This window comes from Hemibagrus wyckioides, linkage group LG25, assembly GCF_019097595.1.
Source record: "Hemibagrus wyckioides isolate EC202008001 linkage group LG25, SWU_Hwy_1.0, whole genome shotgun sequence".
Lineage (NCBI taxonomy): Eukaryota > Metazoa > Chordata > Actinopteri > Siluriformes > Bagridae > Hemibagrus > Hemibagrus wyckioides.
The window spans coordinates 7,638,392-7,662,956 of NC_080734.1; the positions used below are offsets into that span (position 1 = coordinate 7,638,392).

At 42.9% G+C, this 24,565-nt stretch overlaps 2 protein-coding genes across 11 annotated transcripts in view; one reads left to right on the forward strand and one right to left on the reverse strand.

Moving 5' to 3' along the window:
• The window catches only part of tmem242 (transmembrane protein 242), an 11,011-nt gene extending 4,296 nt beyond the window's left edge, over positions 1 to 6,715 (forward strand). The window contains exons 2-4 of the mRNA XM_058378616.1: positions 1,858 to 1,958; positions 5,392 to 5,529; positions 5,606 to 6,715. Of these exons, the coding sequence (XP_058234599.1) occupies positions 1,858 to 1,958; positions 5,392 to 5,529; positions 5,606 to 5,719 (353 nt within the window). The 3' untranslated portion in view covers positions 5,720 to 6,715. The remainder of the gene's footprint in view (positions 1 to 1,857; positions 1,959 to 5,391; positions 5,530 to 5,605) is intronic.
• A 1,132-nt stretch (positions 6,716 to 7,847) lies between these two features.
• Positions 7,848 to 24,565, reverse strand: part of arid1b (AT-rich interactive domain 1B) — a 59,812-nt gene continuing 43,094 nt past the window's right edge. For 5 of the 10 annotated variants that reach the window (XM_058378605.1, XM_058378612.1, XM_058378606.1 and 2 more), the window contains 14 exons: positions 24,379 to 24,507; positions 23,030 to 23,157; positions 22,499 to 22,605; positions 19,116 to 19,256; positions 17,756 to 17,965; positions 17,263 to 17,470; positions 15,324 to 15,462; positions 13,641 to 13,807; positions 12,918 to 13,050; positions 12,712 to 12,831; positions 12,550 to 12,628; positions 11,387 to 12,149; positions 10,988 to 11,118; positions 7,848 to 10,907 (listed from right to left, as the gene is read on the reverse strand). In XM_058378605.1, the coding sequence (XP_058234588.1) occupies positions 9,162 to 10,907; positions 10,988 to 11,118; positions 11,387 to 12,149; positions 12,550 to 12,628; positions 12,712 to 12,831; positions 12,918 to 13,050; positions 13,641 to 13,807; positions 15,324 to 15,462; positions 17,263 to 17,470; positions 17,756 to 17,965; positions 19,116 to 19,256; positions 22,499 to 22,605; positions 23,030 to 23,157; positions 24,379 to 24,507 (4,201 nt within the window). In that variant the 3' untranslated portion in view covers positions 7,848 to 9,161. The remainder of the gene's footprint in view (positions 10,908 to 10,987; positions 11,119 to 11,386; positions 12,150 to 12,549; positions 12,629 to 12,711; positions 12,832 to 12,917; positions 13,051 to 13,640; positions 13,808 to 15,323; positions 15,463 to 17,262; positions 17,471 to 17,755; positions 17,966 to 19,115; positions 19,257 to 22,498; positions 22,606 to 23,029; positions 23,158 to 24,378; positions 24,508 to 24,565) is intronic. The other 5 variants (XM_058378615.1, XM_058378607.1, XM_058378609.1 and 2 more) reach the window with 3 other exon arrangements.

A 24,565-nucleotide genomic window follows, 5' to 3' on the forward strand; every position in this document is an offset into this window, starting at 1 on the left:
CATATACACATACACACACACACAGACATATACACATACACACACACACAGACATATACACATACACACACACAGACATATACACATACACACACACAGACATATACACACACACACACACATTCATATACACACACATTCATATACACACATCACACAGACATATATATATATACACACACACATCACACAGACATATACATATACACACACACAGACATATACATATACACACACACAGACATATACATATACACACACAGACATATACATATACACACACACAGACATATACATACACACACACAGACATATACATATACACACACAGACATACATATACACACACACAGACATATACATATACACACACACAGACATATACATATACACACACACAGACATATACATATACACACACACAGACATATACATATACACACACACAGACATATACATATACACACACACAGGCATATACATATACACACATCACACAGACATATACACACACACACACATTCATATACACACATCACACACACACACACACACATTCATATACACACACATTCATATACACACATCACACAGACATATATATATATATACACACACACATCACACAGACATATACATATACACACACACATCACACAGACATATATATATACACACACACATCACACAGACATATACATATACACACACACAGACATATACATATACACACACAGATACATTCATATACACACACAGATACATTCATATACACACACAGACACATTCATATACACACACAGACACATTCATACACACACATCACACAGACATATACATATACACACACACAGACATATACATATACACACACACAGACATATACATATACACACACACAGACATATACATATACACACACACAGACATATACACACACACAGACATATACATATACACACACACAGGCATATACATATACACACATCACACAGACATATACACACACACACACATTCATATACACACACATTCATATACACACATCACACAGACATACACACACACACACACATTCATATACACACACATTCATATACACACATCACACAGACATATACATATACACACACACAGACATATACATATACACACACACAGGCATATACATATACACACATCACACAGACATATACACACACACAGACATATACATATACACACACAGATACATTCATATACACACACAGATACATTCATATACACACACAGATACATTCATATACACACACAGATACATTCATATACACACACAGATACATTCATATACACACACAGACACATTCATATACACACATCACACAGACACATTCATATACACACATCACACAGACACATTCATATACACACATCACACAGACACATTCATATACACACATCACACAGACACATTCATATACACACATCACACAGACACATTCATATACACACATCACACACACATTCATATACACACATCACACAGACACATTCATACACACACATCACACAGACACATTCATATACACACACACACATTCATACACACACATCACACAGACACATTCATATACACACATCACACAGACACATTCATACACATACACATTCATTGAGCTTCATCATCATCAGTGCATGATTTTCCAGACCAAAAAAAAAGATGATTTTTGTTATTGTTGGCAGAAATATAAATGTAGAGATACTGTCAGCTTTGTCAGCTGCACTGAAAATTGTATCATTGCTGTGTAGGATCTTAGCCGTCAGTCACAGTCCCACACTGTGGTGTTTACACTCATCTTCTTTGTTTCTTTTCCCCAGGTGGTGCGTTTCTGACGACAGTGGCCACTGCAGGAATGATCGCTGGATTCGGCTCGACCCTCGCTTTGGCGAAGAAAAAGAGCCCTGAGTGGTTTAATAAGGTGGGAAAGTGTGCTCTTTATTCAGTGTACATACACCGACCAGGCATAACATAATGACCACCTGTATAGTATCATGTTGGTCTCCCGTTTGCTGCCAAAACAGCCCTGACCCATCCTGCACTGTGTATTGTGACCCCTTTCTATCAGAACCAGCATTAAGTTCTTCAGCAGTTTGAGCAACAGTAGCTCTTCTGCTGGATCGGATCACACGGGGAAGCTTTCGCTCCTCAAGTGCATCAATGAGCCTTGGCCGCCCATGACCCTGTCTCCGGTTCACCACTGTTCCTTCCTTGGACCACTTTTGATAGATACTGACCACTGCAGATCGGGAACACCCCACGAGAGCTGCAGTTTTGGAGATGCTCTGATCCAGTCGTCTAGCCATCATGATTTGGCCCTTCGTCAAACTCGCTCAAATCCTTACGCTTGTCCATTTTTCCTGCTTCTAACACATCAACTTTGAGGACAAAATGTTCTCTTGCTGCCTAATATATCCCACCCACTAACAGGTGCCATGATGAGGAGATGAGGTTATTATTGAAAGGTTATGATTTATAGTACCAGTGAGGTCTGAAAAGAGCCATAAAGCTCCACTGCAGTGCTGCTCAAACAGATCAGCTCCCAAAGGTCAGGGTTCAAGCCCCAGCACCGCCAAACTATCACTGTTAAGCAATTGAGCAAGGTCTTTAACCCTCTCTGCCCCAGGAGCGCTGTATCATAGCTGCCTCTGCTCTCTGACCCCACCTTCCTCAGCTGGGATATAAGAAGAGAAGAAGTCCACTGTGCTGTAATGTATGCGTGGCGATAATAATAATAATGGCTTCTTCTTCTTCAAAACCTTCAACAGCAACTCCATCACACTCATCATCTCGTCTAGCGTCTGGCGTCTACCAGAAGAGCAAATAGTAGGAATGAGCACCAGCAGGAATATTACAGTAGAAACATATTTAATGTAATAGAGCTTTCCTGTAATGTAATGTGAGTGTATATTAGTTTAACGTTGAGGCTGCGAGCAGTGAGGAAGGGTTAGCTAAACAGATGAATGAACTTAATGAAATAAATTGGAGTGTTTAATTTGGATTAAAAAAGGAATTTGTAATATTTACGTCACGTTTAAGGATATTATGAGCTCTGTAAGGCTGTAGATTAGGAACTGTAGACTGTGTGCTTTCCTATGAACCGCTAATTAACTCATATAAGCTAGCCCTCTCTTTCTCTCTCTCTCTCTCGATCGATAGATAGATATAGAATTCCCAGAATTCTCATATCTAGTGACAGTGGCTGTTTTTTTTACTCACTCTTATTGAGTTAAGCTGTTTTGTCTTGTTGCGTGTTTATTTTCCAGATTTGAAGGGAATTGCGTGAATCCTCCATTAGAGTTAGGACTTGTCAGTTTCTAGGCTCGCAGAGGAACAGAGCTCCTTTTTGTCGACGTCTTTTTTCAGTCTGTTTTCCTCCTTAATAAACACAAAACTTCAACCGTGCGTGTTTTTACAAAGCCGGATTAGATTCCTTGCACGTGCGAGGTCACGGGGACGTCACAGACGATTCCACCGCCCTGGAGTTTCTTTAAACTCGATTATCAGACAAACTCACAAAGGAGCACAGTCTCCAGTTTCTCTCTCGGCGTTGGCATGCTGGCGTCACTTCATCCGTAGCTAATTAACTCTATTTTCTCGTTACTTTCCTCGCTTATCGTATTATGTCGTCCTATTTTTGAAGACACCCAAACCTTCTTTGGAAGAATCTTTCCTAGAAGAATAAATTGCCGCAAATAAATAGGATTAGGAAGAAGGCAGCAGAGATGCACTTTGATACATTGAGAAATTCAGCTTTTCGGAATTGTGTGAATAAACCCTGACCAGACATCGCTTTATATCTCACTAGTTAATCAATATAATGACCTGCGTTTGCATATTGGAGCATGATCAGTTCTTATATTCAGTGACGCTCAACGTTTTGCTTTTGATAAACATAAGGATAAGGATCTCATGATATTTTATATACAATTAAAGCTTTTGGGATTTTCAAGCAAGCTGCTGTTCTTTTTAAGAGCAGTAATCAGGTTATATTCTGCGTGTCCGACTAATCTGATGTGTTATATTTCATTTTCTTGCCTTTGCACGAAGAGTGTAAACATCACCTGATCGAGAGGAAGCAGTGAACGCTGCAGAGCTCAGAGACAGCAACATCGTCAGATATTTAACCATAAAATGAGTTGGTGTGTAAAAGGATTTATCCAGAGTGATTATCCCTTTTAAAGAACTGAACTAAACTTGACCTAACATTGGCAGATTGGTGGACCTGGGGTTTGAACTCACAACCTTCTGATCAGTAATCCAACATCACCACTGAGCTACCAGTGGGTTTATTAGTAGGATGTAAAATAAGGTTCCTGGTGCCTTCTCTGCCGTGATTCCCAGGTATCCCAGGTAAGGGAACTAACCCAGCCACTCAGGAGTTAACTAGCGCTGGTCTCAAGCTCAGATAAAATGTGCCAGAAAAGGCATCGGGTCAAAATATGTGGCTCAGATGATCCTTTGTGGTGACCCTGAAAAGGGAGCAACACCAAAACATCGGCAAGGTGTAAAACAGCTGCCAAAGGGACTTCATGTATATTTAAATAACTCAGATTACTGACTGACCTAGTCTCAGTGTTTAAAGTCTAATATACACTGATCAGGCATAACATTATGACCACCGGCCTAATATTGTGTTGGTCCCCCTTTTGCTGCCAAAACAGCCCTGACCCATCCTGCACTGTGTATTCTGACACCTTTCTATCAGAACCAGCATTAACTTCTTCAGTATTTTGAGCAACAGTAGCTCATCTGTTGGATCGGATCACACGGGCCAGCCTTCTCTCCCCACGTGCATCACTGAGCCTTGGCTGTCCGTGACCCTGTCGCCGGTTCACCACTGTTCCGTCCTTGGACCACTTTTGATAGATACTGACCACTGCAGACCGGGAACACCCCGCAAGAGCTGCAGTTTTGGAGATGCTCTGATCCAGTGGTCTAGCCATCACAATTTGGCCCTTGTCAAACTCGCTCAAATCCTTACGCTTGTCCATTTTTCCTGCTTCTAACACATCAACTTTGAGGACAAAATGTTGACTTGCTGCCTAATATATCCCACCCACTAACAAATTCTTATCTACAAATGTAACTGCATCATTTTCAGCCTCTGTGTGTTTAAACTCCACATTTAAGCTGATTGGGAAGAACACTGAAACCTCTACATTCACCTGTCCTTAGCAGCTGTCTAGCCATCTGATATTAAAGATACGAGTGATGTATATTTTCCTCCTCAAAACAGTGAAGTGTGTAGTCAGTGTAATAGATTTAACAGATGAATATGTCTGTGTTGATCGATCTACAGTAAGTGGTGGTTAAACACTGTGACCTGTAGACGTGTGTTCCCGTGTGTTCAGGGTGTAGTAGGAACGGCGGCGTTGCCTGAGAGCGGAGCGTCGTTAGCCCTGCGCGCGCTCGGATGGGGTTCTCTGTATGCCTGGTGCGGAGTCGGCCTTCTCACCTTCGCAGTTTGGAAAGCTATGGGCGTTCACAGCGTAAGTAAACGTCAGACTTTTTCATTCTCCACATAAACGCTGAACATTTCATCACATCTCCATGCTTGTGTTTCAGCTGCTGGAATTTCGACAGAAAATGCAGTCCATCTTTCCTGCCATCCCGAAAAACGAAGACGTCGAGCCAAACGCAGCACCTTTCGACTGGGACTCGATATTTAAGTCCAAATGATCACTGATGTGGCAATGAAGAGAACTTTGTTTGCTTTCTGGGGGGGGGAAACCTACAGTGTCTGCCAGGTCAGATGAGAATCAAGCTTCCTTCTTCTTCTTACCCTAGAGACTGTATTCATCTATGATGCTGAAGGATTAGTCTGGGGGGGAAAGACTCTGTGGCTTCAGTATAGTGTGTGTGTGTGTGAGATGATGAAGCGCTGGTTCAAAGGACATTTTACTAAACTGCCTTTGTAGCACCATGTGCTGGAAGAGCTTTGTGTCAAACACAACCATTTAACTTGGCCTAGGGAGTTTGGAGCAGCTTTGATTAAAAGAAAATAAGACTTCAGTGTGTACAGAGATTACATTTAAAATTGAATGCTGCTGGATTTATCTATTTTATATGGATGTGACCAAAAGTACATGGACACTTCACAATAACACTCATAGATTCTGTTTAAACATCCTTACATTCTTCCTTAATCTTCACTATTCTGGGATTTTTGGAGCATCTGTGGGAATTAGTGAGGAGTCCTGGAGTGCAGTCGGTGTTCCAGTTCATTCAAAAGCTGCTCAGTGGGCTTGAGGTCAGGGCTCTGTGCAGGACACTCGAGCTCTTCATCTCCAACTGTCTCAAATCTTGGCTTTGGGCACAAGGGTTTCATCCCACTGGAACTGGTTTGTGCCTCTTAGTTCCAGTAAGGGGAAACTAACACTGCAGCATACAGAGACATTCTCTACAACCATGTGTGTGTTCAATGTCATGGCAACATTTTGGGGAAGAAACATAGGAGTGTTATGGTCAGGTGTCCATAAACTTTTGCTCAGATAGTTTATGTAGTCTGTGCTGCTGGTGAAAGCACAATTACAGCAGTCTTTATAGTTTTGAACATGCCACTAATCTCATCAGTCACTACTCATGTTGGGTGTTTAACCAGACCTTTGTAAACATCTGGTGCTTCATTAGTTCTAGTCCCTGGAGTAAAATATTAAATGTCTGTATGAAACCAAACCTGAGTATTGTGTTAAATATACACAACACATGGAAGAAATAAAAAAATTCCAGTTAAATTTCCTCTCGGGTCTGAGCCTGCTGTTCATATATACATGTACACCTATCAGGCATAACATTATAACCAGTGACAGGTGAAGTGAATAAGACTGACTATCTCCTCATCATGGCCCCTGTTAGTGGGTGGGATATATTAGGCAGCAAGTGAACATTATGTCCTCAAAGTTGATGTGTTAGAAGCAGGAAAAATGGACAAGTGTAAGGATTTGAGCGAGTTTGACGAAGGACCAGATTGTGATGGCTAGACCACTGGATCAGAGCATCTCCAGAACTGCAGCTCTCGTGGGGTGTTCCCGGTTTGCAGTGGTCAGTATCTATCAAAAGCATCATTAACATCTTGGTGCCAGATACCACAGCACACCTTCCATGCCTCAATGGGTTTGGCAGCAAAAGGGGAATAGTCGGAAGGTGGTCATAATGTTATGCCTGATCTGTGTGTATATACAGTATATATCTCATTTAGAAGATTTCTAGAAAAATCACAGCTTTGCTTTTATTTATTAAGTTGCTCAGACTTGTTCTGCATTCTGCTCTGGATCAGCATCTGCTAAACTTCAAGCAAGTCCAGGCTTAAAAACCTACACTGAAGGAACGAGCAGCATCGGCCTTGTATTTAATCTTGCACAGAAATATTCCTTCCTCAGAATATTTACTGGAAGATTAAATCAGGCTATATGTGGAAAAACTCATTTGGCCTGAAGTGAAAGAGAAAAGCACTGTTCAAAGCAGATGCTCCAGAAAGGCATTTGTGACTGTTTCCACAAAAGTAATTAACATGTAGTCGTTAAATAAAGACGCGTGTCTGAAACACCGCTGTCGGAGCAGCCGGGTGGTCGAGCATCGCTGCGTCTGACCACTAATTATTTAGGAATATTCTGTTATTCATTTCCAAGTTTTGGACAGTTGTTTTCTCGATCCGGTACAACTGATTCAGCTCATTATGTAATTTCCCCAAAGTCAGATATATGAGTCAACGAACACATTTCTATTCATTTCGGAAATTATCCAGAGACTTCACGCTTTAAAGTGAAAAAGACCAAAGCACCCAAAAATAGCCTTCACAGTGCTCAACCAGATTTCATGTACATTTACTTTTAACATGTGGAACATGTAGTATAAAGACTTTATACTAATAAACAATGTTCATCAAATCATATGGCATGGAAAAAAAAAAAAAAAAAAGTTCACAGAGTTGTACATTTTCATTGGAATTCTTTGTTCAAGTCACTTTTGGGATAACTTCAAATTTTGCTGGATTACAGTTACACCGACTGACTTTTCCATGAGCCTGTGTCTTTTATCGTTTTCATCCGAAGCCGTTTGAGGGACCTGTTCCTATCCGTTTTACAGAATTGTGTGTAGCTCAGTCCATGCAGGAAGGATCCTACACAACAGCAGACTACCCTCGACAGAAGAGATGGCGAAGAAAATTTCATTTTCAGACCGTTGTTAATAATTAGCTTCGACTACCATCGACTTTGTATAATACCACGTCTCTCGGAGAAATAAAAAGTGAAGAGGGCCTGTTTAATATACAGCTCATATATACACAAATCAGCCCAGAAAGTTGAATGAAGAGAAGTGGTAACTGAAGCGCTTTAGAGGTCCGTTTCAGACTGTTGATCCTGCGGTCTAATGGTCATACTGGTGGAAGCGAGTAAAGTTTTAAAAAACAAAAAAAACAAAACAGCTCTCACTTTACCCTCACATACTGGTGTGGTTACGCAGTGCAATACTGGTCATCAGATTTTAATATTGCCCGTGGTAAAGAGTCATTCACATTTGGTAATCTCCCCTCCAACAAGCCATCTCTACACCCAATTGCACAATGCTTTTCAGAGCTGGATACATGTATATCTTGAGTAAATCAGTGTTTTTTTGTTTTGTTTTTTTTTTTTTTCCTTTAACACATTGCAAGAAAAGTTCTATCTACAACACATCTCACAATTTAAATAAATGTGCATCCCCAAATAAACAAAGTCCCACCAAAAACAGCCACAAACAATGGGAGAAAAAAAATAAAATCTTAAGAGCAAAAAAATTTCCAAAAACTAACACAGTATCTATCAGATGCCAACTTTGGTTAAAATGGAACTGGAAAATAAAAAGGAACACAAAACGAAGCATTAAAAAAAAAAGAATAGAAAAGAAAAAAAATAACACCGTGAAATATTAAATATTTGTATTAAAATCATTTAAAAATCCAAAATGAAAAAAGAGGGGGTAGAGGAGCTATATATATTCTCTATATAACTGTTTGTAAGTAAAAACATTTTTTGTCTTTTTATTTATTTATTTTTTTTTATTTAAATAAAAATATAACACCGACGATCTCGACGTGTGGCTTGTCCCGCTCATTTTCAGCACTGCCGGGCTAGCGCTCGTGTCACGAGCGTCCCAGCTTAAACAGCACCTCGCACAAAATGGCTGCCACGCTAGAGTTCAGCACGGACGACAACGTGATGTCCAGCAGGCGGCTCTCGTACAACACGAACTCGGGCCGGTTCTCCTCAACCTGAGCGATCGCCATTAAAGCTTTAGCGGCCCGGCACATCATGTTGATGCTGGGTGGCTCTGGGTGGGTTGGATGTCCTGCGTGTAGCAGGCTGTGTGGGCTCTGCTGATACTGTGCCATGGCGAGACTGTCCTCTAAAAAGCCTATCAGGGTCCCGATGCTGCCCTTCTGAAGTGCAATGGCTCGCGCTGCCGTAGGATCACCCTGTGCCAGGTTAGCGAGGACGGCCACGGCCATCTCCCGGCACACCTGGCTCTTGCGTTCGCCCACGTGACGCACTAATGTGGCAAAGAGGCGTTCCTGGCGGCTGAACGGTGGCGTTGCTAACAGCAGGTCCACATTACAGTCCTGGATGCTCAGCTTGCACAAGCACTCCAGTACCAGCCTCTGTGGGGTCAGAGAAGAAAAGCCGCCCGCCGTGCTGAAAGGGTCCTGGGCCTCGGCTGAAGGACAAACCATCCAGTGCAAAAGCCCGTCCAGAATGGGCAAGCAGATGCTCTCAGGATAGACTGACAGATCAAGCTGCCCTGAAATGTTGGCCAAGGTCACCAAGGTGTTCTCATGCAAGGCACCAAGGCAGTCCCACCACCACTCATCCTTGCTACAAGCCAGACTTCGTTCCTCTTCACGCTGGTAGGTTGGAGGTGTCCTCTTCCTCTTTGGGTGTTCATGGTGCAAGAGCACCAGCTTGCCCAGGATAAGTACCAGACCTGGATGCCGTGCCATGTCAGCATCATTACCTGGCACGAAGGAGAGCCCACGGACTATGTTGGAGATGCATATGCAGCGTTTAGCCAGCTCATCCTGCCAGTCCTCGGCTGTGGAAAGTGGTGCTTCGTCCCAGCAACGTGGCTCATCTTCCAGCGGGTTGATACTGCGGTGGTTCTCTTGGCTCTGCGAGGTGGACTCTTGGGCCTCGCTCTCGGGTAGAGATCCCGCATCATCTGCAGTGGCTGTCAGACTCTTATCTGTGACATCCTGCTCTTGCTTATGAGATGATTCCTCTTGACTGGGATCCTCAGTGTCTTGTTCTTTGACCTCCTCGATGTCCTTAGTTATTAATGATTTAGGTACAGTCTCCTCATATTTTCTATCAAAGTGGGTCTGGATGTGGGCAGTGGAGTCTCCTCCCCCAGCCGTCCAGTGCAGCAGGCCGCTGGTAAACTCTGCAGCCAAGCCCAGCTTTTCTGATCGGTCTTCCACCAGGTCTGCGATTGCCTCCCTCTCCTCCACCTTCACTGGCAATCTGTCGTACTTGCTAGCTTGCTTGGGCCTGGGTTCTGTGGTAGGACAATCTTCTTTAACCGTTTCGTTTTGGCTGTCCATCTCCTCCTTAATTGTCTCTGCTGGCATCTTCTCCAATGGTTCCAGTGCTCCAGATGTGGTGCTGGGGACACACTTTTGAGACACTGTTTCAGGCTTCTTGTCTACCTGCTCAATATTTGAATTACTATCCTGCTCCTGAAGCTCCAGCTCCTCTTTTTCTGCTGGCCCTGGGAGGGGGCCGAGTAACGTCTTTTGGCCCTCGGTACCCACTTCATATTCCTCCAGGATTCCAAAGATCTCGATCAAGCATCTTCTGAAATATTCAACTATAAGTTCCAAGAAACCAGGCAACTAGAGAAAAAAGACAAAAAAGTGTTAGCCAACAAATTACATTATGAAGCCACTATGCTGGTGCTACTTTGCCAACTTACTTGTGACAAGGTAAAAGACGACACCGTGTTATCATCATATAGCAGAATGTTTATGGTGTCCAAAGCCCAAGTGCTCTCTGCTAGCAAACCAGACTTCAGAGACATCATCACGCGCCAGGCCTCTGGTGTCCCTGCAAAATGACAACAGTTCTGAGCTGATTTTTATCAGAACATAAGACAACAGAAATAAAAAACACAGAATATGTCTACAGTTCAAGAGGTCTGACTCTAGCTCATGATTTGAATAGGTTCTTGCAACTGAGAATATTTGACCAAAAATACATGCAAAATTTTTAATCCAGTATGATGAAAAAAACTATTTTATTCAAAGGATAACAATTTGTATGTAGAAGAGAAGTGATGCTGCTGAAAGAATTGAAGCCCCTGCAGGACTCTTACCAATGTCTTTGGAGGTTAACCTTCGGCGAGGCTTTAGCTGAGGCTGTGTAGCCTCAACAGAATCCAGTGGAAAGCTGATCTCTCTGTGTATGGGCGGGAGGCCTTGACCGGGGACACCTCCACTCTGAGATCCTGGCATAGACCCAGGAACCCCTGGTTTTGGCATTTTCATAGACGGCATCAGATGAGCTTTATTGGGGGACATGGAACCTCCCATAGGTCTGGGGAATGGTGCTGGACTCGGAGCACGGGCAATGTGGTTGGGCATGGCTGGAGGGGACTGGTAAGAGGACGGAGGCTGGCGGTTTGTCATGGGCGGCATGGAGCTAGCAGATGACTGGGGAGGATAAGGAGACTGACGTTGGCTGGGGTGACTCGCCCACTGACCATCCTGATTTGCCCTGCCCTCTGGGTCATCTGGACGGCTCATGGAGGGGTATGGAGGCCCGTGACCCTGTCTGCTAGGGTAAGGGTAGCCCATATCAGGCCTGGGGTGCCACATGTTTCCTTGGGGCCCTGCACTGGGAGTTGGGGATGGTCCTCCACTCATCATGCCATGCTGAGGAGGTCCTTGTGCCCCATGCTGCATGCGTTCACGGTTATATGGGTACGGGAACTGCCCCTGCATAGGTCTGCGCTCTGGGTATCCACCGTACTGACCGTACATATCCGGCTGCTGGCCACTGAACTGCATGCCATAGGAATCGCCCTCATGACGCTTTGCTGGAGGGCCGTACATCCCTTCCCCGGGTCTCTTATAGCCCTAAAGAGGAACAGAACAGTTTCCTAATACATCAAGACTGAACAAAACTTGCCTCATCAGGACATCATGATTTCAGCCAGGTTATAAACAGGTACAAGGGATTGATAACATTATTTTTAACTGTAATGGTTTCTTGTGTATTTGTTCCCTTATTTTGTCAATAATGTCAAATGTTGAAAAAAAACATGCCTCAGTTCTGCTCCATACAAAAAGCACATGCTGAATGAGCGTTACCACAGCAGTCAGCAGTTAGGTGTTATATTATTATGCTCATTACACTAATGCCATGAATTAAGTTAATTTGAAGTTTAACACAACTTGTCCAAAAAAATACAGTAAGTATTTTAAGTAAACAATTTATGAAATTGTCCGATTACGAATGCTGTGGGTGTGGACTGACCTGTGGCTGTGGGTACATTCCATGTCCACCGTATGGCATGCCTTGAGGATACTGCTGTCCGTAACCATCATGACCATGCCTAAAAAGCACAAGCATTACTCAGCCACTTAGTATGGAAATACACTTGTACTTATTCACCTGCATAAAATCTAGTAACCTTACCTCTGATGTGCAGAGTATCTATTGCCTGGGTACATGTTTGGATCGCTGTTGGAAGGCATCATGTTGTTCTGATTTCCAGGAGGCACCATTCCACCATCTGGCCCCATGGCATGTTCAGGCCTGATGAAGACATGTGGCATAAGACATGAAGCTGGACTCAGAAGTGAGCCAAATTGTCCAGTAGCTTACTAGGATATATTACTGACCTTCTGTCAAATCCTTGGCTGTAAGGATACTGGGGTCTCATGCCCATGCCCATGCTCTGGGGGGGTCCTCGTGGATACATGTCCTGCATACCACTGCTGGGCATTGACCCTGACATGAACGAGTCATTTCCACCTGGGAATATATATATATACACACACACGTTTAGTGTTTAAGATATTATCCCTATAGTTCTTCTCCACAGACAACATACCAAAAACCAGTTTGATTCTAAAGCTCAAACTGGGAAAAACATATGTTCTGTAATAGTAATCGTTGTCTATAATGATGTATTTGAACCGTGATCAGAAGCAGAAACAGAAGTATTGGATGGTAAGCCACAAATTTAATAAAAAATAACTTATAAATAACTTTAAAAAAAATTACTTTTGTAATACATTAAATTGTGTCTATGGTGACTATACATCACGGATGCTACAGTTTTTATTTTGCATGGTCAAGTTCACCGATTACCAGTTGGGCTAGTGGAAACATGGGATTTTTTTTTTATCAAGAGCATTCACTAAATCACTAAAACAGCTCCAGCAAGAGTTCACTGGAAAATGGTGCTTGATAAATGACACGGCGAGATCCTGCACAAAGCAGACACAAGGGGGCAGCACTGTCCAACAAATCACCTCAATCACAACTACACCCAGAGACCAGACACTACTACTACCACATATCCAGCAACTTTATGACAGTTTTAAGCTACACTCACTCACCTTTCCTTTGACCTCCATAGGGCTCCTTGTTGGCATCGTACTGCATTCGTGTATCTATTCCCCCTCCTCCCTGCTGGTACATCATACCAGGTGGGACACCGGCTCGCTTTTGGAAAGCTGGATCGCTGCTATCAGAAAACGGATCCTGCACACTGACACCACTGTTTCTGGACATAAAGGTCAAACAGACTGGGATCAATACACAAATAATAAAAAAATAATAATACAAATAAAACAAATGCTCAGCGTCTGTACGTGAGACATGGTGATACTCCAGAGTTCCTTTCTCTGTAATACAAGCAGTGTGTTATCTGGCAGGGTTTCACATTTTATGGATAATGGTACCATTGGTGTGCAAGTCGTACCATGGTTTCAAGGATACACTGTGAAAATTGGACATTTTGGATCCTGCTGAGAAGAAAACTGTTCATACTGTGCAGATGGATGATAATTTTACAATAATCCCAGCAGGCCAAGGTATCGATGTGATGACTGAGGATGTCACTGGAGACCATTTCACAGGATGGAGATTTTGTTTTCAAATGTAAAAAAAAAAAAAAAAAAAGGTTGGGAATTCAACCAGAATGGCAGTAGAACTATAGCGTTTTAGCACAACAATCGGAAATAAAGTTGATTTGGGACATCTCAAATGTTTTTGTGATTATTTCTCAATGCAAATTATATGGCCAAAAATCTACAGACCTCTGACCATCCCACAATTGTATACGATGGCTTTGTGTGCTGTGGCAATTCAGTTTCCTTTCACTGGAACTAAGAGGCTCTAATATGTTCAGGCATGAACAATACTATTAATGTAGAAGCTCAAATCCAACATCCTCTACATACACCAACCAGGCATAAGATTATGACCACCGGTCTAATATTGTGTTGGTCTCCCCTTTGCTGCCAAAACAGCCCTGACCCGTCATGCACTGACACCTTTCTATCAGAACCAGCATTAACTTCTTCAGTATTTTGAGCAACAGTAGCTCGTCTGTTGGAACGGATCACACGGGTCAGCCTTCGCTCCCCACGTGCATCAGTGAGCCTTGACCACCCATGACCCTGTCGCCAGTTCACCACTGTTCCTTCCTTGGAACACTTTTGATAGATACTGACCACTGCAGACCGGGAACACCCCACAAGAGCTGTAGTTTTGGAGATGCTCTGATCCAGTTGTCTAGCCATCACAATTTGGCCCTTGGTCAAACTCGCTCAAATCCTTACGCTTGTCCATTTTTCCTGCTTCTAACACATCAACTTCAATGACAAAATGTTCTCTTGCTGCCTAATATATCCCACCCACTAACAGGTGCCAGGATGACGAGACAATCAGTCTTATTCACTTCACCTCTCACTGCTCATAATGTTATGCCTGATCAGTGTATTTGTTTCATACAAACCAGAAAAGAGAGGATGGATGTTAATTCAGACCTGTTAATGTTTATACTGTCCATACTATAGCCTTTCTAATCTACTATTAAACAAAAGCATTGTTTCAGTGCAGGTTATGATGCATTTATTTTTTTCCTATCTTATACCAGTCTTTGTTAGCAGTATTCATGCCTCAGCTTTCACTAAATCTGGTGATGGAGAAAAACGGTAAGAAAGTGTGAACACTGTGGACCTGACGATTCAGGAAGGTTAGAGTTCATCAGCATGTTGTGATGTATTTTTACACACCTGCCACTTTGCTGAGGGGGCATATGGCTGTGTGGCGTAGAGGCTGGAGTCGGGGGCTTTAAATCCCCGGGCATCTCTGTCATGGAGCTGCTGCCTGTAGACTGAGGAGTCTGAGGGCCTTGGAGAGAGCCGGAGTTTGCTAAAGAACAAAAAAAAATATGAGGAATACAGAACAACCTCTGTGAGGTGTGTTACTTCTAATAACTCCTGTAATACAGTATATCCTCATCGTTTTATGGAAGCCAGGGTTAGATCCTGAGCTCGGTTCTCATGTGTCCATGTGAAATTCCTCCAGGTTTCCCACCTACCACCCTAACACATAGCAGTAGGTGGATGGCTATGTTAAACTTCTACTAGGTGTAAACGAGTGTGTCAAAGTGTGTGCATGGACTGGCATCCCATCCAGGGCATATTTCTGCTTCACACCCAGTGTTTCCGGGATAGGCTCCAGATCCTCCGTAACCTAAACCAGGATAAAGCTCTTACTGAAGATGAAGGAATGAATAAATGAATGAATAATTTCTTTACTGCCAGTTAAGACAACATACTTGACTTATAACGTTCTTTACATTTTAGCAATTTTTAATACGAGTACCTGCATGTTGTTATGAACAAATGAATATTCTTGAGTCGTATGATGATGATAACACGATAACATTTTATTTCTTTAATCTAATAAAGTGTGGATAAGCCAGGCACAGGATCTTGTTATAAGCAGACAAAAAAAATGGAGGATAAATGGAGGGACTAATTGGCAGAGCTGGAGGGGGGAAAAAAACAGTGCTGGATTATGATGTAGTGAAAGTGTGTCAGCTCAGAAAGTAAATAATGCAGACGGGTTATAGGAGGACAATTTGGCGCACACACACACACACACACACACTCTCATGAGCATGAACTCGAGTGACCTTGATGCCATATTCAGTCAGAGTGAAAAAAGGAGGGGGAAAAAAATGCTGGCTCACTGGTTGGCTGTGTAGGGGGTCAGATGGAGGTCATTTTTGTTTATATCTCACAGTCCTCCCCCATTAATCTTCCCTGGGGAATCCCCCCTCCTGCTGTTTGACAGCTCTCGCTCCACACATTTTCTCTCCCTGTGTACTAGTGAGGAGAGGGAGGGAGAGAGGGAAATCCTTCAGCTGGTTGCTTGACAGCTCTCCCTCTTTACCACCACCACCCCACCCCACCCCCTCTTTTTCCCCCCTCTCTCAGCGTGACTAAATCACCTGTCAGATATTTTTAGCTCTCGCACAGCCAGCTTAAATTGATTTCAGGGCAGATGGAGGAAGGGTGTCGGCGACGAGCCCCAGCCACAGAGCACGATCTATCAGCCTAAAGGGCAGACTGAACGTTATGAACACTAACACTCACACCAAAAAAACTAATCCTAGAAATCAAATTACCCAAAAAGCAGCCAGAGCAAGGGGCGGAGCAACGGTGACCGCGTCATCACAACAAACACGGCAAATTAGTTCTAACCCTCTTTCACATACGAAGAGGATGAGTTCTAGGTTACTCTCAGGGTTTCCTCCTCATGACGTCTCAGGGTTTTTCGTCAAAGGTCGACTTCTAATGGGTTACAAGAATTAATTCGATTACGTTTATTGGTATGGTTATATAGGAGTGTTACAGAAATCAGGATGCAGCTTTAAATCCTTCATGAGCAATCTAGAGCTGGAGAAGTAAAGGCTACCAGCACTAAAGGACATTCAGTATGAGAAGATTGTGAATATGAGTTCTGGGATGAGCACAGGACAGTCTTTATGATTGCAGGTATCCTTTGACACTAACCCTCAAGCTGTAATTTTCAATTATCGTAAAATATTTATTTGTTTAGCCTATATATTTTTTTTTTCTTTCCTAAATTTATATTTATTTTATAAAGGAAATGAAGCTTGAAGTTTTGTTAGAAGTACAGCAAGACAGAGAGGCTTGTTACCCGGTGATGGTGGTTGGATCTTGGCTTGCTGCTGCTTCTTGCTGTCAGTGTTGAAGGCATCTGGTGGAGGTTCTTCACCACGCTCCACCTTACACTCATAAGCGAACAGGTACTGGATGTACTGCTTCTTCAGAGAGCTAGCCGAGCTGCTGGATGTTCCCACGTTCAGAAGAGTGGAGAGCTCGCGCCACTTCTTATTCTTATTCACCTGCACACAGGGTGGTTAGAGTGAAATCTGGGAAATGTAAAGAAAGAAATGTCTCTTTTTAAATCACTGCTTCAGTGATTATTTTAGATTATTTGGGCTGTAGAGTTAGACCAAGGGCCACTTTCCAAGTCAGTGTATTAAGTCAGCTAAGCACATCGGTTGCAGTGAAGGAGGACTGGCCTCTGGATGTCACTACTAGTAAAGGGGGCATGGCCTATGAGTTCTCGATCCAGGCTCATATTCTGATCTTTAAATCTATAACATAAACTGGCTTCCTCCACTCACCATGGCCAGGCCTCCGATGTCCCGCACACACAAGTAGAGGCGGCACAGGTCCAGGGGTTTCTTGCCTACAGCAGGTAAGTTGGGTACAGGTGTGCCCCTCTCCTCCATGAAAGCCAGGTAACGGTCCACCCAGGCCCTCCTCTCCGGCTCGTTCCCCATTTCATACAGGCGTGTGATCTTCTCGTTCGTCATGGTGGCAGAGTTCGGCTTCTACACAACACACACACACGCCCCCTCAGCTTCCTGGTACATGAATCACATTCCGTAAACCATACTGTTCAGATGAAACTGAATAATGATGACAGCCATAAGAAAACACTCACAATAAATCATAAGGAAACACCACACAGAGAAAATGGAAAGCCCGTAGTGTGGCTCCTCATGAGAGGTGACAAAATAGAATGGACTATAATACAATAATCAGTACAAACTGGCTGTGGTAAATTCTTATATCTGATTGGCTGGCTGGTGAAGGTTATTTTCTTATAACCAGATGCCTCTGATATGTTGCTTTCAACATGAGAAGACAAACACGCAATACAATCATCGTTCAAGTAGTTAAAGCCACAAGAATACTGTTGCTAGGCAACTGGAGAACATGGACTGGACACGGAGCATGAAAGCTAGTTAAAAAACAAAAATGAAGCTAATGATTTAGCTAGTGGTTTATTTACATGGATGTGTAAAGGCACAATGATGACAAACACGACACAAAACCATCAGCAGATGTTTCTTCAGAAGATCTATCTACAGAAATGATCTTCAATACATTTGTTTTTAAACATGCAGAAGTAAATATGTACATGTGACACAAAAATATATTAATTGCAATGACTGTGTCTTGTGATGTCGATATATCGTAATCAACATATTATCCAGACCTACTACTAATGCAGGTAAAAACACAGATCTGAAATGAATGAAGGTTTGAATTCTGGCCATGGAACATCTTCAGGAAGGAAAATACAAAGTGTAGGTACTGCTCTTACAGTGAATTCATTGTGTTACCAAGAGAGAGGACAAAAAGACCAAACTGTCCTGAAGACTTTCCTGTGTCAGAAACTCAGTCACAGCTTTACCTCCAACTGCTACAAAGCTCTGACACTGGAGACTCCTTCCATATATCAATAATGAGCACATTCATAGAAAATAATTAACACTGATCAGAATAGAAAGAACAGCAGCAAAGTAACTTCACATTGGAGGAGAAAAACGAATCATGAGCAATAAACTGAAAGACGCAGGATAAAAAGGCATATATATATATATAGAAAGAGAGAGAGACAGAGAGAGACAGAGAGAGGGAGCTATAGGGAGACAGAGAGAAAGAGAGGAGTGTAGACGTGCTTGTGGCACTCACAGGGCTGCTGGGGGTCTTTGGCCAGGCTGGACTGCTAATGCTGTCACTGTCATCGCCGTGATTAGAGGACAGACTAGCAGGGCTGGGGGACAGGGGAGACGGGGTGGGGGGCTGAGACACACAGTGGGAGCTGGAGCTGTCCTGTCACAGAGAAGAAAAGAAGGACAAGCGTGCACACACACACACAATTCCAACACAACCACCCAGGAAAGCGCACACACACACACAAACAAGACCACATGGTGAGAGATAGCTGGAGTTTCCATTTCTCCTTTATTCCTCATCCTTGTCTCCCCCCCCCTCTCTCTCTCACACACACACACACACACACACACACACACACACACACACACGGTTGTGCTAAACTGTTTTGCTGCAGAAGCAGCAGGCTGCTTGGCTTTTAGAGAAAGAATGCAGAGGCGAGCATCTTCTATTTCTCTTCAACACACACCATCTTACCCCACACCAGTGCCTACTCTGTTAGCTAGCGACAAACTTATTCTATTAGGGGTTTCCAAAAAAATTAGCTGGGCTTAAAAAAAAAAAAAAAAAAAAAAAAAAAAAAGGTATCTAAGGTGGGTGTGCATTCTGCGAGTCTGGAAACCCACATAACTCGGAAAAAACAGCGGGTGCAAAATGATCACGCTTACAGTAATGCTCATTAAAATGTAAAGGCAAAGTCTCGTTCCAGTCAGGTGAGCCACATTCGTTCTCATTTTAATCCATAATAAATATGCATCATTAGAAGATTTTAATCAAATGCTCATTTGGGTACTCACGAATACAGCGTAATAAAAGCTAACATAATAAAAGACTGATGGATGTATCAGAATGCGTACTTCTCTAAATAATAATACCTCCCCAAAAGCTTTAATCCGACCCATAGCAACCTCGTATCGTCAAACAAACAGACGCTACCATGAACAATGACAGAAATCCCATGACACACCTAGCAGAGCATTGTTATTTGCTGATTTGATCCACAAACCTGTCTCCGGCTCAAATCCACCACCTGTAATTAAAGCTCATAGGCTTACCTGTAGTGATGCTAATTATTAAATCGATCCCTATTTAACCCTTATGATTGTCTACTTTATGCATAGCTAATGCAAAACACCTAGCAGACAAGGATTGTTAAAGTCTAAGCAGTTAGCTTCAACGTTGTAATTGAAATCAATTCGTCGGTTAATTAAAAAAAGTAAAAATCTTCTAAATGTGGTGTAAATGACTCGTTTGCTTATATTTCAATCATTTCAGGGAGAAAATGGTGAGGGTGGATGAAGGGAAAGATCAGACACATCACAGTGAAATTCTTTGCATATCCCATCCTTGGAGGTTTGGGGTCAGAGCACAGGGTCAGCCATGATACAGCACCCCTGGAGCAGAGAGGGTTAAAGGCCTTGCTCAAGAGCCCAACAGTGGCAACTCGGCGGTGCTGGGGCTTGAATCCCTGATCTTCCGGTCAACGACCCAGAGCTTTAACCACTTGAGCCACCGCCCTAAATTGGCACTGTGAGCAGGGCTCAAACCTGCACGGGGAATCCCCATTGGATTTTTGACGTACGAGACCAAACGAATGTTTTACTTCACTGCCGTGACACTGGATGAGAGCAGAGAGAGGAGTGCAAAAAGATGACAATACAGTAATAGTTTCTTCTCGCCTGCTTTGATTTGATATCCCACACGCTTCAAGATTATTGTCAAAAAAGCAGATCAGACCAACAACGAATACTACACAAGACGAGCAACAAAAAGTGATGTTAAACAGAGAGGATATCAGATCACTGAATCTCTTATCCATGCCTGTAGATCACTGCAATAGATTTACTACACGGATCCAGATTCCTCAGCTTCAAGCTTCCTAAAGATCCAGCTGTCTGGTTCCTCTCACCAGGTTCCAGTTCCAAAATTCCCACGATCCACAACATGACGTAATTAAGCTCTCTGTTCTCGCTCCCAATGAAGTTCTGGACCTTCTACTTTCTTATCATTCTCATTGTATCCTTAGAAGTTCCTCTTCCACACTTCTCACTAGATTCACCTCTCATGTTTCTTTGGTGCTTCTATGAGGTTGTGTCAATGATGAGATCCAAAGTCATCCAAAATCCAAAAAAAGGTCAGGGATATGAATTCTCATTTGTTTGCTTTTGATGGAAGTTCAGTTTCAATACCAAAGCACAAGAGTTGATGGTTCCTGATCCTGTACCAATTTCAAAACCTCACTGCTTGCTGACTTTCCTTAATTAACGTCCCATAATTCAGTTCGAATAGACATAGAGACAAGTCACTATGTCTTCAGATCTGTAGGGAGTTTGACAGTTTGGTAAGAACTGATCAGGGACTTAATGTAAAAGGTTATTTCAAGAAATTGGATAATCCGAAAGCAAGGTTTAGACTGAAACTCTGGGTTTAGTATCAGGTGCTGCATTACAGCACACTGCTAACATGCTGGTGATGTGTCTTACTGGTCTCTCAGTCTCTCACTGTGAGGATGTCAGACACGGAATAGAGTTCACACGTGTACAAGGTCATTTATACAACTGAGCAGTTGAGCCTTAAGCTTTCTTCTGACCTTCTGATCACCTTAAGCACTTAGCCATCACTTCCCTACATGCAGCCAGGAGGCTGTAGCCTTATATTAATTAACACAAGCAGGTCATTCAATGACCGTTTGCTCAAATGCATGCTTTGTGTTTCAAGGTCCATGTACTCCCTTGTTGTCTTCCTTTCGGTGTCTGTAAGATGAGCATCGCTGTCAGCCATCTTTGTTCACCAATCGCAAATTTATAACCAAGTAATTAATTTATATTCTCATGTAGCCATACAAAAGGACCTGACGAGATCACTTCTTGTTGCATTTTTGTTTTCTAACAGACAGACGCCGATTTGTTCACCAACTCGGTTAACTGTTCATCTCAAGTTCTGACTTCACTCTTATGAATGAAGGTCTGATGTTTTTCCCGTAGAAATAAAAGTGTTTGAGCACACACATTATATACAAGAGACAGAGCTGAGATTTGTTCCGAATGCCAACAATAATCAGAGGGTTAACACATGCAGGTCAGCTCCAGCCATCTGAGCAGAAAAGCACTGCATCTCCACTGGTATACCTCAGGAGGTTAGTGTGTGTGTGTGTGTGTTTGGATTTTGTTTGGTCTCTTGTGAAGCAGGACAGCAATGACTCCTTTAGCTAAGCTAAAGCCGTGCCACAAGCCGGGAAAAAGAAGGGCAGTCGCAGAGAGGAAAGCTGCAGAGTATTCCCATCATTCAGAGGTTAGAGACATCTCTGATTCATGACACAAGACAAAGTAATAAAGCCAGAAACCGAGAGAGAGAGAGAGAAACAGAGAGAGTGTGTAAAATAGAAAGAGACTTGATTGTACCTTTGATTTTGGTGGTTCGTTGCAAGCCACTCCACCTTCCTCCTTCTCTGCTCTCTGTTTCGGCTCAGTGGGAGGCATGCCGTCTCCGGGCCCCATGGGCATGGGTCCTGCACAACACACACCCACATAACAACACTGCTGTACAGCGGCTTTATAACACGAAATATGATGGAACAATTCATTGCTGATACTCTGAATTTCTACTGCTTTTGATTAACATGTAAACAGCAAACAAATATACATGTATGTAGGTATGTTCTGACTGGTGTTACTGGGCCGAATGATGTGTACTGGGACGAGTGTGTGATGATTTAGACATGCAGTTTGCAGAACTTCTTGTAGCCCTAACAAACAAGGCTGATTGTCAGTATGTGGTGTATGTGGTTTCTGTTTTGCGTTCACTGAATTTTAACATAAAAAGCGTTTTTTGAATTTGTAATATTCCCATATTAGTGTATGGTACAGACACAATCCCATCTCAAACAGAATATCGCATTAATTCTGATCAGACCAGTGCTGTCGATCTCTCACCCGAAGGCATGGTACTGTATGGAGGACCCTGTAGGTTCATCCGGCTCGAGTTAGCGCTCTGTGGTGGGTTGTAGGGGCCTCCGGGACCCATTCCACCCATTGGGGGCCCACCTGGGTACCCGCCAGACCTGGAAAACCCAAGTCACAACAATCAGACTTGATTACAGAAGGCAAACAGTATTAGTATTACACAATCCTGTTAATAAGCACAGGTGAGCTGCTGACAAGCTGAGAGTTTGTAAAGGTTATAAACCGAGGAGCATTCAATTAGGCTTATAGCGAAGTGTGTTAATGGTTTTAAACTGTTCCAAATTCGAACCAACCCACCATGGAAGGTTCCATGAAACCAGAGAGGAAGGAAATGTTTGCGATGTAGAGAAGTTAAACGTGGGTGAGAGTTTATTCAAAGCATTTACATGCACCTCAGGATTATGGGATAAACTCTACATGAAGGACAATAATTACATTTCTTTAAATGTCACAGCTCTACAGTAACTTATTACACCAACAACAAATCCTCCAAAGACAAAAAATACAACATAGACGTCAAACTGCTAGTTTTTTTGGTATAGGTAGTAAACCAGGACAGTTTTCCTTGGAGTGCCCAGAATCAGTGCTGTGATGTTCCATGTCAATAAATGTAACCATAAATCGATAAAAAAAACCCAACTTGTTCTGCCAGTAGTGGAATAAAACACTTCAGGACATGCGGTTATTGGTGCATGATCAATAGCAGGGTGGCAGCAGCAACTCAGGACACATTACACCACCAGTCGTTGATTATTTTCAGATAACAGCATGTCAGGAAAAGCGTTTTATTACATATAGAATGCTTTATAAAAGTTCCATCATTCATTGAATTTACCATAATAGATCTGATCGCTGTAGTTTCCCTTGTTTTAATTCACGTCTAACTTCAGTTAAAGACTAGCTCATGACCCCCTTAAACAACCCTGCCTCTTATTCGGCTTTGTTTTATTATAATCAGAATATTCAAAACAAAACGGGACAACACAAGTCTGTTGTTTAGACTTCTGATTTAGTTCCTGTTATTCCAAAGAATACCTATTATTCATCAAAAGGGAACTGGACTTTGCATGTGGTTAGTGCTGATACTCAAATAAGGCTGCTAGGCTCGCTGCCACCTCATAACATGTACATATAAAGCAACAGAGAAGAGCAAAGATCAGGCACCAGGTTTTCCCAGTTAACCAGGTTACATGTGCCAACCAAGCCAGTTCTTTTGCGTGTAATACTTTGTTGCGCAAGCATTAAGATTAGTGTTAGATGCAGCAGCAGGCTCACTGAAGCACAGGAAGCAGGCTTTAAGGTGCTCTGGCTGCACCTACCCATAATGCTCGGGCTGAGGCTGGCCTGGGCCACTGGTGTAGAGGCTGGTATGGGCCTGAGGGAAATGAGGGGGAGTAAAAGGGTTCGGTCGTACCCCCGGGTACACAGGGGACCTGGTATATGGAGGCCTGGAGCAGAGGGCAAGGGCACAACAGCCTCAGTGTTCATGTCCTTGGTCAGATTTAA